The 17,545-nt window shown below is 35.7% G+C and overlaps 2 protein-coding genes across 2 annotated transcripts; both read right to left on the bottom strand.

Moving 5' to 3' along the window:
- Window positions 1–5,027: 5,027 nt before the first annotated feature.
- LOC100764665 (olfactory receptor 10AG1-like) lies at window positions 5,028–5,972 on the bottom strand. The gene has a single exon (XM_027421160.1). The coding sequence runs from the start codon at window positions 5,970–5,972 to the stop codon at window positions 5,028–5,030; it is 945 nt and encodes a 314-aa protein (XP_027276961.1).
- Window positions 5,973–15,100: 9,128 nt separating this feature from the next.
- On the bottom strand, window positions 15,101–16,057 carry LOC100754416 (olfactory receptor 10AG1-like). The gene has a single exon (XM_027420930.1). It carries the CDS (start codon window positions 16,055–16,057, stop codon window positions 15,101–15,103), a length of 957 nt encoding a protein of 318 aa, XP_027276731.1.
- Between the last annotated feature and the right edge of the window lie 1,488 nt (window positions 16,058–17,545).

Genomic DNA, 17,545 nt, shown 5'->3' on the forward strand with positions numbered 1-17,545 from the left:
AGAAAGAAAGAAAGAAAGAAAGAAAGAAAGAAAGAAAAAGAAATATCAGGGAATAAGAACTCGCCACTGTGTGCATTAACGCATGTTTGTGTTTTACATTTGTGCCTATTTAGCTGCTTCTCTGGGCCACTGTGTCATGAAATCAAGGAAGAGTAAGAAGATATTGATGTTGAAAGAGACACAATGCATACTGATGATCTTATCATTATTCATACTTTCATTGTTATGCATGTAAAATAGCTGGTTTTATAAAAATGGTTTTATATCCATGTTTATTACAGTAATTAAGACACAATATTGAGAGCATTTTTAATAATTTTTTTTATTAAATTATTAATATTTTCACATGTACTTTCCCTCTCCCTCTCCCTCCCCCCACCCCCATTCCTTCTCCCCCACCTCCAACCTACCCCCCACCCCATCCACCCGCCACTCCCCAGGCAGGGTAGGGCCCCCAACCAGGGCTCCACCAAGTCCACCAAATCTTCCTGTGCTGGGCCTAGGCCCCTCCCCATGTGTTCAGAGACAGAGCGAATCCCTTCAAGTGGGATGGGCTCTCGAAGTCCCTCCCACCCACCAGGGCAAAACGCCAGTCCACCTCCAGAGGCTCCCAGGAGTGCAGGGGCCTCCCCATTGGCATCCATGATCAGGGGGCTGGATTAGTCCTGTACTGTCCTCCCAAAGAGCATCTGGGGTCGATATTAAGGAGGCATTTGTAAATGAATCTATATGTTATCCAGTGGATCATGAAACAAATCACTCTGACCTTTACTTTCCTCTCTAGAGCATTATAATATCTACCTTCTAATAATAGAGAAGTCATAAGAATACAAAATTCCATTTTAGAAATGCAATGGACTGAGCAGATGCTCTATAATCTTATTTGGAAAGGGACAGGAAAAAGTAAAGACATGCCAAAATAAACAATAATCGGCAGTTTGTTAGGTTAAGAGAAAGGAAAAATAAGTAGTACCAACCAATTGGCTGTAGACATAAAAAAACTCCTAATAGTTATGAAAATTTACAATACCCAATATTAGTAGAGGGTTATTAAATAAATTTGTCAATTATGGTTGTTAAACCATATAACAATCATTAGATCTGTAGACATGAACATCACAAGCATGGATTAAGTATCTTCCTGTATTATAGGTTTAAAGTAGGGACCTCAAATATCTAAGGACATTTAAATAAAGTTACATGAAAAATCACTAAAAATGTTTATACCAAAATCATTCTATAAAGTCAAAAGGCAACATTGGCCTAATAACATTAGATATTACAAGCATAAAATGTGAAGCTCCCCCCCCAAAAAATATGATCCCATTTAGACAAATTAAAAACAAATAAACAAAAAATGCTTTTATATGAAGTTCAGTTTTCTTCACTAACTTAATATATTTTATATCTCAACAGGAAATTTTTAAGTAAACAATTTGTCAATATTCATTGTAAAACTACTAGCCAAGGGCATTGGTGGTGCATGACTTTAATCCTGCACTCAAGAGGCAGAGGTAGGCAGATCTCTATGAGTTCGAGACCAGCCTGGTCTACACAGTAAGTTCCAGGTTAGGTTCCAAGGCCATACAGAGAAACCCAGTCTTGAGAAACCAAAAAAAAATTAATATTGATTTTCTTTGATTTTATCTCATAGAATTTTTATTAGAAAACATTTATTTTATATAATAGCATCATTTACCATACAGAAATTTTCACATATAAGCCAACATTTGCTGTATGTTTTTTGCATTACACTAATACATACAGTCACCATAATGAAACCCCAATGATAATTTTAAGCCATTATGCATGCAACTAATTAGAATAAACTTCATAATATGTGTGAGTTTCTTGCTAAGAATCCTAACACTACAAAAACAGCTAACAAGGAAACTTTGGACTTGTATTGAAAATGAGCTCTTTGGAGAGACATTATTAAGCCAAATTAGGTAGATGAGTACATGCATGATTTTGTGCATATCTCTCATCCAATGCCCACTGTCTTCCTATATGCATTTGCTTTTTGTAGATGTGATAAAGACCACGATGCAAAGCAACCTGTTGGAGAAAAAGGTTATATTTTGCTGATACTTCATCTAATAGTTCATCAAGGAAGAAAGTTAGAGTAGGGACTTAAGCAGGACTTCGAATGAGGAAGTCCTGTTAACTGATTTACCTCTGATTTGTTCATCTATTTATGTAAAGCCCATGTTCATCTGGCTAAATAGCACTAATAACAGCAGAGTGGATTATCCTAAATTAATAAGAAATCAAGAAAATGCCCCAAAGACAAATCCAGGGCCCCCCATGTTGGAGGCAATGCAATAATCAGGTCCCAATATGTGAAATGACTGAAACTAGTCTGTGGCAAGTTGACAAAAGGGGAATATACCTATATTATGTTTTTAAACCCACCTTGATTTCACACTATTTTGTAAAAAAAAAATTATGTAATTTGTGATAATGTAACAGCATCTCTGCTCAAAGATTGAAGTCATTCCCAGTGTGTATTCTGCCTGATGCTTGTGGTTTGATATTAGAATCATTAAATCTTCCTGTAGCCATTGCTTTTACATCATGGACACTAAACCACTGGACTAGTAAGCCTGATAAATAGCTTTCTTTTATAAACACTGTACGTTTTGAAAGTTAATACTGGTTATTTGGTAGTAATACAGAACTATCCTTCAATACTAACAAATAAACTTTTATTTGGAAATAATTACCATTGTAAAAACAAGACAAAAGTTACAAACTTATATGAGAATACATCTGGAAATTTTACACACACACATACAAACAACAAATATAAAACCATATCTTCAAATGTGCCATGATAAACTTTAGTTCTTTACATTATAACTTCCTTGCTGTCATTATTATATCATTTTTCTCTTGAGGATAAATATCAAAGTTACATTATAAATACCACATCAACAAGATTCAATGAACAGATGCAGCAGGTTTAGAGCCAACATACAGCCAGTGACAATTTTTAGACTGCAGGCATGCTTTTACATTAGTAGAAGATTATTAACAGAAATTGAAACATGAAGAAAATATGGAATATATGAGCAAACTAGGTCAAGATCATGATGGAGTTATCTACAGAAATAGATAAACCAAGCTTGTGGAAACTCATGGAATCTAGACCTACAACTGTGGAGATTCCAGGGGACCTAACTAGATACTCTGTATGTGGGAGACTTTTGTGAAGCTTGGATTATTTGAGGGGACCCTGGCCACTGAGCAGGATACAAGCTTGGTACAGGAGCTAGCCTGTTGGAACCCATTCCCTATATTTCGATTCCATGTTCAGCTCAGCCTTAATGCATGGGAGAGGGGGCCCTGGCCCTGCCAACCTATTGTGCCAGACTATCTTGATTCCTCATGGGAGCTCCTACCTGTGAGGGCTATTGGACTGGGGGTGGGTGGGGGGCATCAAGGCAGGTGGGAGGAAGCAAGGGAGGCAGGAGGAGGTGTGATAAGGAGAACTATAAAATTATGTTTAAAATAAATGGAAAATAAATGAATAAATAAATAAATGTAGCATTTTTCTTTTGGTTTTTTTGAGACAGGGTTTCTCTGTGTAGCTTTGGAGCCTGTCTTGGAACTAACTCTTGTAGACCAGGCTAACATTGAACTCACAGAGATCCACCTGCTTCTGCCTCCTGATTGCTGGGATTAAAGGTGTGTGCCACCTTTTTTATTTAAAAGTAATATTTTTAAATATTTAAACATTTAAATATTTAAATAATATTACTTTTTAAAAATATTATTATTTTTTAATATTTAAATAATATTTAAAAAATATTATTTAAAAATAATATTTTTAAAATTTCAAAAAAAATTACAGCACTGGATAGGGGAGAGGGAGCTGGCAGAATGAGAGGAGGAGAAGAGTAGGGGAGAGGAGGAAATGGAAAAGAAGAAAGGTTGAGTCGGGGGAAGAATAGAGGAGAACTCGATGAGACATACCATAACAGAGGGAGTCATGTAGGTCCGAGGAGAGATCTGACACTCTGGACATTTCCAGAGATCTACAAGGATGACACCAACTGACAATCTAGGCAAGGGTGGAGAGGCCTCCCCTAAAATGAGACTGATGACTACTTTATATATGATCCTAGAGTCCTCATCCAGTGGCTGTTGGAAGCAGAGGCAGGCATCCACAGCTATACATTGAACTGAACTCTGGTACCCAGTTGCAGAGAGGAAGGAACGGATATCAAAGGGGTCAGGATCAGGCTGGTGAAACCCACAGAAACCGCTGGCCTGAACAAGGGGGAGCACATGCACCTCAGACTGCTGTCTGGGAGGCCAGCACGGGACTGATCCAGATCCCTGAATATGGATGTCAACGAGGAGGCCTCAGCACTATATGGAGCTCCTGGTAGTGGATCAGTATTTTTCCCTGGTGTGGGAGGAGACTTTGAGAGCCCATCCCACATGAAGGGATGATCTTTAGGCCTGGACAGCTGGGGGAGGGCCTAGGCCTGGCCCCTATGATGTTGTGGAATTTGGGGAGCCCTCATGGAGGGCCCTACCTTCCATGGGGAGTGGAGGAGAGTGAGGATGGGAGACTGGTGGAGGGTTGTGGGGGAGGGGAGGGAGAAGGGAATGACATGTGAGGCAAGCTTGTTCCTAATTTGAACTAATAAAATATAAAATAAAATAGCTAACATTATCATGCCAATCCAAAAAAATACACCAAGGAAGACCACCATCTCATTCAAAAAGATATTCATACAACTCAGGTGAATCAGGGAGAGAGGGAACATCACAGAAGTGACTGACTAGGTAGCATTCAAAAAACAATGAAGGAAACATCTAACAAATCTACCCTATGTAAACAACTACTTGCTGGATGCACAAAATAGACAACAATCACTAAGATTAGCAATTAATGATACAGAAGCAATGTAGAAGTACATGGGAAGTAGCACTCTGTGGCACCCAAATAATAATCCTTGTGTCACATGGATTTAGATAAAGTACTTTGGACAACAGTGCAGACACCCATTCTGTTATTTTTTGAGTAACAATTTTCTCAGTGCAGCAATCACATCCTTGTTCCTAAGACTGTATATCAGGGGGTTGAACATTGGGGTCACAATGGTGTAGAACAGAGAGAGCAGTTTGTCAGTTCCTGGTGAATGTGTGGACTTTGGCCTTAAGTAAGTAATAGTGGCTGATCCAAAAAACAAAAACACCACAAGTAAATGGGAAGAACAAGTGGAAAAGGCTTTTGCTCGTCCTGTGGCTGTTGGCAACCTCAGAATGGTGGCAATGATTTTACTATAAGAAGCAAGTATCAACATAAAAGGAACTGCAGCAAACAGGATAGCCACTAAGTAGACAGACATCTCATTAATAAAGGTGTCACCACAGGCCAGCTTGAGAATGGGAGGTAAGTCACAGAAGAAATGGTTGATTTGGTTAGAATTGCAGAAATGCAGAGAGAATATCTGGCAGGTTTGTCCTATCTGGACTGGGATGCCACCAAGCCAGGAGCCTGCTGCCAGCTGAGTGCACTTTATTGGGTTCATGACCATGGGATATTGCAGAGGGTTGCAGATAGCCACATAGCGGTCATAGGACATCACAGCCAGAAGGAAACATTCAGTGGCTCCCAACATAAGGAAAAAGCATGTTTGAGTGGCACAAGCCAACTTGGATATTCTTCTATTCTGAGTACCAATGTTGAACAGAATCCTAGGAAGAGTGACTGATACATAACAGATTTCCAGAGAAGAAAAGTTTGCCAGGAAAAAATACATGGGTTTCTGTAGTGCAGGATCAAGCCTGGTTATCACAATTATGAAGCTATTTCCAATTAGGATAATTAAATAGACTATGGAAAACATACCAAACAGAAACCCCTGGAGTTTGGGAAGGTCAGAGAATCCCAGAAGAATGAACTGTGTCACTGTGGAGGCATTGTCCTGTGCCATCTTCTCTGTGAGATTCATGCTTGTATATGATTCATTCAGAAGTGCAAGTCATGTTACTCCATTTGGTTTTCTTATGCAGCATATAAGCTACAAATAACACACTGCAATCTTTCTAATTTTCTAAAATATTGAAAGATACACATACACATCTTACATATTTTTTTCAAATATTAAAGACAAATATTTCTTGCCATCAGGATACGGAGAGAAAATTTTCAGCATTTTTTTTTGTTTATACTGTTATCGATTGTGCTCATATTGGATTATTATGCACACCAACATATATAGACTGTTTTAGTACAATTATTCCCTAACTGTCCACCAAATATTATATGACATTTAAAACAATTAAAGAGAGGTATTTATTTTCAGTAATTAGACTGTGAAATCCAATGTCATAATGTTTATATATACTTTCAAGTTTCTAAGAACTTAGTATGAAATAAAGAATGTTAATGACTTTCTATCTTAGGATGCTTAAGAATCAGAAGATGTCCCACTTTTTCCCACCTGCACACATCTTCAAGGAAGTATACCTCTCTATCTCTCTATTCTGAAATACCATTTTTTGTTTTTTTGTTTTTTTGTGTTTTTTTTTTTTTTGCAAAACTTCATTCATCAAAGCTCACTTCATGATGCTCTAAGCCTTTCATATTCACCATGATTGTACTTATACAGCTAGCTCACTGTTCCATTCTTACATTGCATGCATTTTTGGGGGTTTTTAGCTTAAGAATGCTAACATGTTCTCATTGATTTTCCTAGACTATATTTATCTTTAGAACTATAGCTTCTAAATATAGTCTTTTACCATATTATTTCTCATTTTTCAAAAACCACAGTTATAAAACTTCTCAACATTTATAAAATTCATAAATAACAACCTAACACATCCCTTAATGCAAAAATTATCATATACTCCCCTGATTCTACCCTTTTTGTACCTTGTATATATCTTTCTACCAAATTACATATCCACTTAATTCTTTCAGTAGGAGATACATTTTCCCTTACTATATGTGGCCACAGTTTAGTATGTGGGATTTACAATGATCATCCACTGTGTCAGAAAAACTTGACCATCTTATTCTCTTTACTGTTGCAACAAATTTTCATGGTCCGTGATATTCAGTTAAGGATGAATTAGCAAAGACATTGCAAAGAGGAGTTTGGCTATCCATTTTGTTTTGAGATTATTATATTAGGCTGGTGTTCAAAATTTTAGTTCCCCAAAACATAAGAAAAGTTGAAGGGTGTATGGGTTTGTGCTTAACTTGAACTTCCTAAGGATTTTGTGACAACAGTAGGAATGTTAACCAATTTTTTTCTTTTCCATCAGCACTAATACATGAAACATATTTGCTGATGATGCTCCTTTTAAAATAGTAATTTTCTAGATAAAATTTTAATATAAAATATGAACTTACTTTAACTTAAATAAAAATTCTCAACTACTTTTGGTAAATGTTTCAGAGCCAAACTGTCATTTCAAGAACATAAAATTAGTCCATGAACTTCCTTTCTTCTTCGTTGCATGACATAATCACTACATAATGCATTTTACATGTTTCCTACCTGATTTAACATAGTCTAGTACTATATACATAGACATTGACAAAACCCTACAGCCAGATTATTTTCTTGAAGACCAAGATGTATCATGTGAGTTGCATCTGCTTGACAGATATTGCCATTAAAAAGTGTGATTGTCACATTATAAGAAATGTGTAATTTTAAGTGTACATTCTGCTTTGGTTTCACTGTGCTTGATTGGGGCAGGTAGGCATGGTATGTAGGGTATTTATATATTATAATATGTCTGTGGCATTTCAAACAATTTCAATGAAAATGTATGTTTCTTAATAGGAACATGCTTTTAAAATACTAATGCTAATATAACATTAGCAGATGTTTTTGACTTCTCTATTTCTACAGAAATCATTTCTGCTTTAATCAGGAAGTATCAATATTTCATTTGAAAGAGAACATCATCAATGCATTTTGTATCCATATGTGAAATTTGCAAATAACTTATAAATAAATGATTTTTAAATGAAAAAGTCATTTGTCATTAACCTTGATTTAACTTTCTATTTTAAACTATAAGCTAAAGAGATAGGAAATTCACATATCTATCAAAACATCTAAACATACCTACCATTTCTTTGTTGATTATTTTAGTATTTGCCAGATGAATCCCTGGCCTGGTACATGATAGAAAATTGGTCTGTCTCTGTGCTACAACATCATTTCCAGCTTCTCAATCCACAAAATATGTACAAATCATGCATTTGGTCTCCTATTTTTCTGATGGAAAACTTTTAATCAATTAATGTTAACTATGATAGAGCTTAAAGAGGAATATGTGGAAATGATATAGTATTCATAATGAAATAATAAAAAATAAAAGTGTAAAATTGTTTGCCATATAGGAAATATAGTCATTTTTGCTTTGACTAAAGATGCCTCATTTTATTTAAATCACATACCCTGTGACACATGAATTTTTTGACTGTCTATATTGTAATACCAAATCGTATATTATCCCAATAAGCATAATGCATACAAAGCTGAGATAATATATTAAATAAATTCAAAGGCAGGGACTAAAAGTATAATTGAATATGTGAATTAGAAATGTCTGTATAGAAAACAAACACATCAAAACAAATGGAAAATTTGGCAACGTAGCCCTAACAATTTTAGAGTATTTTATAACAGATGTCAATTATTTAAAAAACATGAGCTATTTGGTAAGTGTAGGGCACAGGTACATTTAAATGATAATTAAATATTTTGATTATTTATATAGCTAGATTTTTATGAATTAGGATCTCTGGTTTGTTTTTTGTTAGTTTTAAAAAATTTGCTTCATTTATTTTGTGTGCATTGGTGTGAGGATGTCAGATTCCCTGGGATTGAGTTACAGACAGGTGTGAGAAGCCGTGTGGGTTCTGGGAATTGAAGATGCATTCTCTGGAAGGGCAGCCAGTGTCTTATCAACAGAGCCATCTCTCCATCCAGGAACTCTAGTTCTTAATTTGTAGAATAATTTAAATAATGTGTAATAGAAAATCATTACTCTAAAGGTTACTAAAAAGAAAAATCAGTTTTAATTAATTCATGATACCGCATAAGACAATAATATCTTTAGTGACTTTGATAATATTTTGTGATACATTACATTTCATATTAAAAAGATTTCATATTTTACTTTCATCTGACTTAGTAATATCATCCTAAGATAAAGCAAAGAAGCATTGGAGATATAAATTGGATAATTATCAAAAATAGAATTATGTAAAACATGATCCTTACCTTTAAAAATTGGCATAAGTTACATAATGTTAAATAAGTTTATATTTCTTTGCTTAGGCATAAATTTATTTAAAAGATGTTAATCACCATTTAACACACATTTTGCACTGTGCTGTTTAAGTAGGATGCAGTGCCTGCTCTGGGAATAAAGTCCTTCCCAAGTCACTGTCTAATTGAAAGAAATATGTTTCACTGTGAATCAAAGAGCTAAACAAAGCAAAACAACACAACACAAAACAATAAAGAAGATACACTAGAGGAAACCACTTTTATAGTCTAAATATTATGTTTTTCTATTTTGTGATTATGAGTGCCAGGAATGGGGTGCCCAAGTGCAACCCCAGAATTTGGGAAGCAGTGGCAGAACAATGGTGAGTTTGAAGCCACTTAGAACTTCATAGTAAGATTTTGTTCTAAGAAAATAAGTAAATGAAACAGAAAATGAGTTGAAAGTATATTTTCACTTCAAAAAACAGAATGAAAACATTAGAACTTGGTAACTATATAATATTCGTTTGCTGGGATGCTGAGTCCTGTTTGTAGTCTAGATGAACTACAGCTACCTACGTAGATCTATCAGCTCTGAGGATTTTGATTATCTACATGCTTCTGCCTCCCAGTCCTGACATTAGTATCAACCATCAGTGAACATCACTGCACACACATTTTACGTATTATATTAAGAAATACTGACAAAATTCTAGATTTATAGTGTAGTCATGTAGATGATGGTAAATGATGATGCACGAGAGGTTATGCCATCTTTGCCCATGACTGAAATCTTCAGCATGTCTCCGGTTCTAAATTCTCATTCATCACATTCTATAGTTGTTCTAACAACGATAGGAAGAAGAGAAGGAACAGAAAGTCTCATTTTTCTTCCTTGGGTGTGTGAATTGAGTGTTATGCAGAATTATCTGGGCTGACCATTCACCAAAAACGCTGATACAAAATGACAGCAGTGAAAGTGAGAATAGAAAGTGTCATTTCTATTTTTACTCCATGTACAAAACTAAGACTGCTCAGTTATTAATCAGTAACTGTATTCGTGTGTCCCAACCCAAAGATCCATTTACTTCCTACTTATGCTTCCCAACAAGGACTCTTCAGGTAGAAAATAAAGTAATACAAATAATAATTTCTCTAGACTCCCTAGATGCCCCTTAAAAATACACATTAATGTGTCAAATTTTAGCAGGGCAGAATACTAGAATATTCCACCAGATCTTATAATATTAAAGCAGGCCTAATATTTTAGATAAGAGAAATAAAAATAAGTACTTTAGGATCATGAATATTCAACATGAAGTTTGAGGTATTCCATTTAATAACAATTTTGAGTAATACTTTATTTAACTGTAGACATTAATATGTATGGAATACTAAATGGTTTTATTATAATTTACTTTCAAACAATTGCATGATGATAAACATCTTTATTTTTTAAAAGTTTAATTTTTTATTTACATGTATAAGTGTATGCATGTGTGCCACAGAGGCCAGAAGAGGCTACATGAACATCTGGAGCTGGAGTTGCAAGTGGTGTTAAGCAAATTCATGTGGGTGTCTGAATAAAGTACCCATTATCTTGAAGAAGAGCAGCAAGAACTCTTAAATGATGATCCATCTCTCCAACTTCTGACAATAAACTTCCCCAAATTATTATTATTATTATTATTATTATTATTTATTATTATTTTATTAAAATAATAATGAATAATAAATATAAAAATAGCATGCAATAAAGCTAGTATCCATAAAAATTTTAATGAGTTGATGAGTTTAATATTATTGTTTATGAGTTAATTGGAGTAGATGAAGTGGATCTTCATATGACAGAAATTTCTTTGCAATGTTCAGTGTTATATTAATGTGTAATATTAATATTAGGACACTGAAATGACAAAGAAGGGATGATAAATAACAATTAGTAAATATTAGATAACAAATAAATATACACTTCTTATAGCCATGCTAATTATCTAGTAATAAAGACTAATTCTCACTATTTTGTAACATTGTATAAACCTATTAAACTACATTGATTCTGAAAACCTACAAACTCGATCATTCTTTTAAAATAATAACTTTAAAATATATAATCTTAATGACATTTAGAGAGAACCCATTTGCAGTAAGGTAGACAAGATTGTGAAAGTAATTTATAAAGTTATATACCTTCATGGTCTTCATTCTGATAAGGACAACTCATGAATTTACCATCTTTCAGAATCAGAATAAAATTCCAAATCCTTTTCTTGGTGTCACTGACTATAGTGTACAGCCATCTCTCTATTGGTATTGGACTTCATTGGACTTTTTCAACCTCGTAAGAGGAATCTAAAATGGCTGAAATACACTTAAGACAGTGCTGAACATTGTTAGCCATCTGGGAAATGCAAATCAAAACAATTCCAAGATACAATCCTGCTCCTCTCAGAATGGCTAAATTCAAAATCACCAATGACAGTTTGTGCTGGAGAGGATGTGGAGAAAGGGGAACACTACTTCATTGCTGGTGGAAGTGCAAACTTGTTCAGACACGTTGGAAATCAGTGTGGTGACTCCTCAAGAAAATGGGAATCAGTCTACCTCAAGATCCAGCAATTCCACTCTTAGGCGTATACCCAAAAGAAGCACATTCATACAAGGACATCTGTTCAACCATGTTCCTAGCAGCATTATTTGCAATAGCCAGAACCTGAAGCAACCTAGATGCCCCACAACTGAAGAATGGATGGAGAAAATGTGGTATATTTACAAGTATTACTCAGAGGGGAAAAAATGGATTGTTGAAATCTGCAGGCAAATGGATGGAACTAGAAGAAACCATTCTGAGTGAAGTAACCCAGTCACAAAAGGACAAATATAGTATATACTCACTCATATATGGATTTTAGACATGGAGCAAAGGATTAGGAGCCTACAATCCACACCACCAGAGAAGCTAGAAAACAAGGAGTACCCTAAGAGAGACTTACATGGTCCGCTGGAGAAAGGGAAAGGGAAAAGATCTCCTGAGGTAATTGGAAGCATGGGGGAGGAGAAAGGGAGTTAGGAGAAAAGTAGGGGAGAAGAAGAGGGGAGAGGAGGACATGAGGGAGAAGGAAGATTGAGTCGGGATAAGAATATAGGAGAGCAAGATAAGAGATACCACAAAAGAGGGAGCCAATATAGGTTTAAAGAGATATCTGGCACTAGGAAAATGCCCAGAGACCTACAAGGATGACTGCAACTAACAATCTAAGCAATAGTGGAGAGTCTAACTTAAATGCCTTTCCCCTATAATGAGATTGATGACTACCTTACATGCCATCCTAGAGCCTGCATCCAGTAGCTGAAGGAAGCAGAAGCAGACACACACAGTTAAACACTGAGCCGAACTCCTGGAATCCAGTTGCAGAGAGGGAGGAGTGAGTAACAAAGGGGTCAAGAACAGGCTGGAGAAACCCACAGAAGCAGGTGACCTGAACACAGGGGCACTCATGGACCCCAGCTGGGAAACCAGCATGGGACTGATCCATACCCCCTGAACATGGGTGTCAGTTAGGAAGCCTGGGCAATCTATGGGGCCTCTGGTAGTGGATCAGTGTTTGCCCCTGCTGTACTAATGGACTTTGGAGCCCATTCCATATAGAGGGATACTCTCTCAGCTAATACAGACAAGGGAATCTAGGCCCTGTCCCAAATGATATGACAGACTTTGAAGATCCCCCATGGAAGACTTCACCTCCCTGCAATGCAGAGGGGGGAATGGATGGGGGTCGGTGGGGTACATGGGAGGAGATGAGGTAGAGGGAGCTGGGGTTGACATGTTCGACAAGCTTGTTTCTGATTTAATTGAAAAAACAATTTGAATGTTATTCTTGGTAAAAATCGGACACCACCCTTTTTTGTACGTGTATCTGAGACATTGAGAATACAGGGATTCCTCAGTTTCTCTTTTATTCCATTCTGCCTGAAGTAGCAAGAGAGGTTGTTTATTTCATGGATGTTTTAATTAAAATAATTATAATTAGGCAATCTATGGGACTTGTAGTAGTGGATCAGTATTTTTTTTCCTAGTACATTAATGGACTTTGCGAGCCCATTCCACATAGAGCGATACCTGTCAGCCTGGTCCTAGGCTCAGCTAATTTGATGGACTTTGAAGATCCCCATGGAATTCCTCACCCTCCCTGGGGAGCAGAAAGGGAATGGGATAGGGAGTTGGTTGGGGGCAGGGCAGGAGGTGAGGGAGAGGCAACTGGGATTGACATGTAAAGCAAGCTTATTTCTAATTTAAATAAAAAGAAAAAAAAGGAATATTAAAAATCAGGTATAATATGAAGATAGAAGTATCACTGGAAAAATCACCTAAAAGTATCAGAGAAGCTACACTCATGGAGGTTTATAAATATGGTTGTCTAAACAAGTACAACACCACTAGATAAAGTAACAGAGAAGGAAAAAAATCATGGGGCCTCCAACATAGACAAAAACTAGAGTTAACTAAGGAATTCTGAGAGCATGAGCAATTGTCTCTTCCAATGCAGAGTGTACACGTTTTTTCCAATACCAACTGATCAACTCTGAAATCATACATGTAAATATATTAACTGAACAAATTGTACATACATATATGTATATGCTGTGCATGTAGATTGTGTGTGTGACAACAGTAGAGTAATTGAGGGGATGAATATGAATAATAGAAAAACCTAGCAATGTTTGGAGGGAATAAAGGGGGAAGACAATGTAAATATATTTAATTTCAGAAATAAAGAATATTTTTAAAGAATATTTTTAAAGAATAAATAAAGTTAGTACTGACTTCTACATTCTCAATGAACACATTTTCTATTTACTTGTATTTAAACCTTAAGTAACAATGTCACAAAATACAAATTGTTGTAGCCACATTAATAGCTGAGGACATAGACGTCAAACTAAAACTGATCAGATATAGTATAAATTATGTTCTCAAAAGAAAAATCCACAAAGAATGTAACTCAACTCAAAATATCTAGGCAACAAACACTAGATCACCCAAGTTCATAAAAGGGACAGTGTTATAATTAAAATCACATAATGCCCTATACACAGTGAGAGTGAGTATCTTCAGTACTCCACTCTTGCCAAGAGACAGATCACCCAGTCAAAACATAAACTGGGAAATGCTAGAACCAAATGACATAGCAAACAAAGTAGACAGAACATTTCATCCAAACACAGAAGAAAGTACCTTCTCCTCGGCATGTTATGGAACTGTTTCTTAAGAAGTATTATTTTGTGTGTGTGTGTGCGTGTGTGTGTGTGTGTGTGTGTGTGTGTGTATGTGTGTGTGTTTAAGGGAACTGGTGTCCTCATCACTTGTATAGAAGTCCAAGGACAAATTGAAATGGTATGAACTCTTCTGTAATCATGTGACTTCCAACAATAATATGCATGTCATCAGCCATGGCAGTCACAGTCTTTATACACAGTCAAAACTAACTTTAATACATAGTTGTAAAACCATTGTGTCTATGTATAAATGAGGTAGACAAGATTTAAAGTAGTTATTACATAAGAAGAGGTGGTACAATAAATCCACTTACATTGATTGTCTCAAATGTTCTTTTGGAATGAGTTCACAAGAAATATAGATGTAAATATGATGTGTATTTAGTTTGGTAATATATATCAAGACATACTTGAAGAGATAAGTTTCTCTCAACACTACAAAGATAATTTATTTCGTAGGGATCACTTAGTGTAGACATTAAGATACATTGATTGTTAAAGACAGACATCTCTGCAAATTAATTACAGACAAATTCAAATCCATATTTCCAATATAAGTCATATTATGTTTTAGTAAATTGTTTGCACAAGAATTTTCTCAATGCTATTGTGACATCCTTGTTTCTTAGACTGTATACCATGGGATTAAACATGGGAGTCACAACAGTATAGAAAAGAGAAAGCACTTTGTCAGTTTGACCTGAATGACTAATATTAGATCTAAAATATGTAATCATAGCAGATCCAAAAAATAACATCACAACTGCAAGATGAGATGAACATGTAGAGAAGGCTTTGGCCTGACTTGTGACTGATGGCAACTTCAGGACTGTAGAAATGATTTTACTGTAGGAAAAGACTATTAACAAGAATGGAACCAACACAAATATCACAGCACCTAGAAAAACCATCATTTCATTCACAATGATGTCCCCACAGGCCAGGTGAAGTACTGGGGGGATGTCACAGAAGAAGTGGTTGATTTGGTTGGAATGACAAAAGGGAAGAGAAAAAATCTGCGATGTCTGCCCTATCTGTACTGGAATTCCACTGATCCAGGAGCCAATCACCAGCTGAGAACACACCCTTTGGTTCATGACTAGAGGATAGTGCAGAGGGTTACAGATGGCCACATACCGATCATAGGCCATGACAGCCAGCAGGAAACACTCTGTGGCCCCCAGGATAAGAGTGCAGCACATTTGTGTAGCACAGGCCGTGAAAGAGATGGTTCTTCTCTGAGTGGCAAGGTTGAAGACCATTCTGGGCAGAGTAACTGACACATAACATATCTCTAAAAAGGAAAAATTGCCAAGAAAAAAATACATGGGGGTCTGAAGAGCAGAGTCCACCCTTGTGATTATTACAATGGTGCCATTGCCCAATAAGATGAAGCAATAAATGACAACCAACAGTCCAAATAGAAACCACTGGAGGTGAGGAACATCTGAAAATCCCAGTAGAACAAATTCCTTCAGATACGTTAGATTTCCTCCCTGTGGCTTTTGTTGGTGGATCATCTGTGAAGCAGATTCAGAAGCATGGTTGTTTACTTTCACTTAGGGTAAGATCAGTCATCCTGATTAATTTTTATCATCTGACCAATTTTGTCTACTGTAAAAGTACTGATACTTATGAATTTTACTTTTAGCTATTTTAGAACTTATCTTTTATTCCTCCATAGATTCCCTAAACTACCTTTAAAACTTAATGTTAGCCTGCCTAACTACACTACATTATTTTCCACACAGCAGAGACCTTAGCAGCATCGGAAGTTACTCCTGATAAATATATTAACAGATTTGCATTATCTCTGATACCACTAGCTATCTATTTTCTGACTATGCTTTTATAGGTTCAGAGAATAGGCTCAGCGTTTCAGAACTTTGCATGAATAAAAACCCAGATTTGAATACAGCACCCACAAGGCAACTCACAACAGTCTGTAACTCCAGCTTCAGTCTGATCTGAAATGTATTTTGTTAGATTTTTTGGAAAGACATATCATTAATATTTTCTAAATATAATTTTAAAATGCTTACTAGTAATTTAAAGTCAAATTGTCTTTGCCCTAACCCATAAGTTGTCTCCAATTTATAACCCCTGGCCAAAGAAAAAAATCATTTTCTCCAATTAAGTCTCACTGGATATACAAACCACTGTTTAGTGCAGACCCCATGCCCAACAGTCGATGGCCAGCACACACACAAAAAAGTCCTTGATATTTTGGGAGGTTCTTTGTCCAGTAATTCTTTGGCATTGTATTTTTTGTAAAAACTTACAAGTCTTTATATATATGTTTCCAGTTTTGTGTTTTCTGGGATTGTAGTATGTGAATATACGTATCATTGTAATGTGTGCTCATAGTTTTCTTTGAATTCTATTTGCTTGTTTATTTTGTCTTATTCAAGTATGTTTATTTTTATTTTGTCATATTTATTTTCATATTGTTTTCAGAATGCCTGTTGTTTTCTAACGAAAGAAAGAAAAAGGTGTGGACTTGGTTTGGAGGAGTCAGGAAGGGAAAACCATAATCTGATTATATTGTATGAAAGAAAACTAATTTCAATAAAAAAGAAAATATATGGAAAAACACATAATTGTACATACAAATGCCTTAACCTAGTGGGTTTCAATATATACATACTATTCTTTATTATTTCTTCAAATATTTATTATAAAATTTTCTTATTAAAACTTCAAAGTACTCCCTTTTAGCTAGTTTAAGTACTACAACATATTTTATTTATTAATTAATTATTATTATTATTGTTGTTGTTTTTTGAGAAATGGTTTCTCTGTGTAGCTTTGTAGCCTGTCCTGGCACTCACTCTGAAGACCAGGCTGGCCTCAAACTCACAGAGATCTGCCTGCCTCTGCCTCTGAAGTGCTGAGATTAAAGGTTTGTGCCATCAATGCCCAGCTTTATATATTATATTTCATGATTCCTTTTATCTTATAATTTAATTTGTACATATTTACCTCATTTTTCACTTCATACTGACAAA

This window comes from Cricetulus griseus, chromosome 6 (assembly GCF_003668045.3).
Source record: "Cricetulus griseus strain 17A/GY chromosome 6, alternate assembly CriGri-PICRH-1.0, whole genome shotgun sequence".
Taxonomy (NCBI): domain Eukaryota; kingdom Metazoa; phylum Chordata; class Mammalia; order Rodentia; family Cricetidae; genus Cricetulus; species Cricetulus griseus.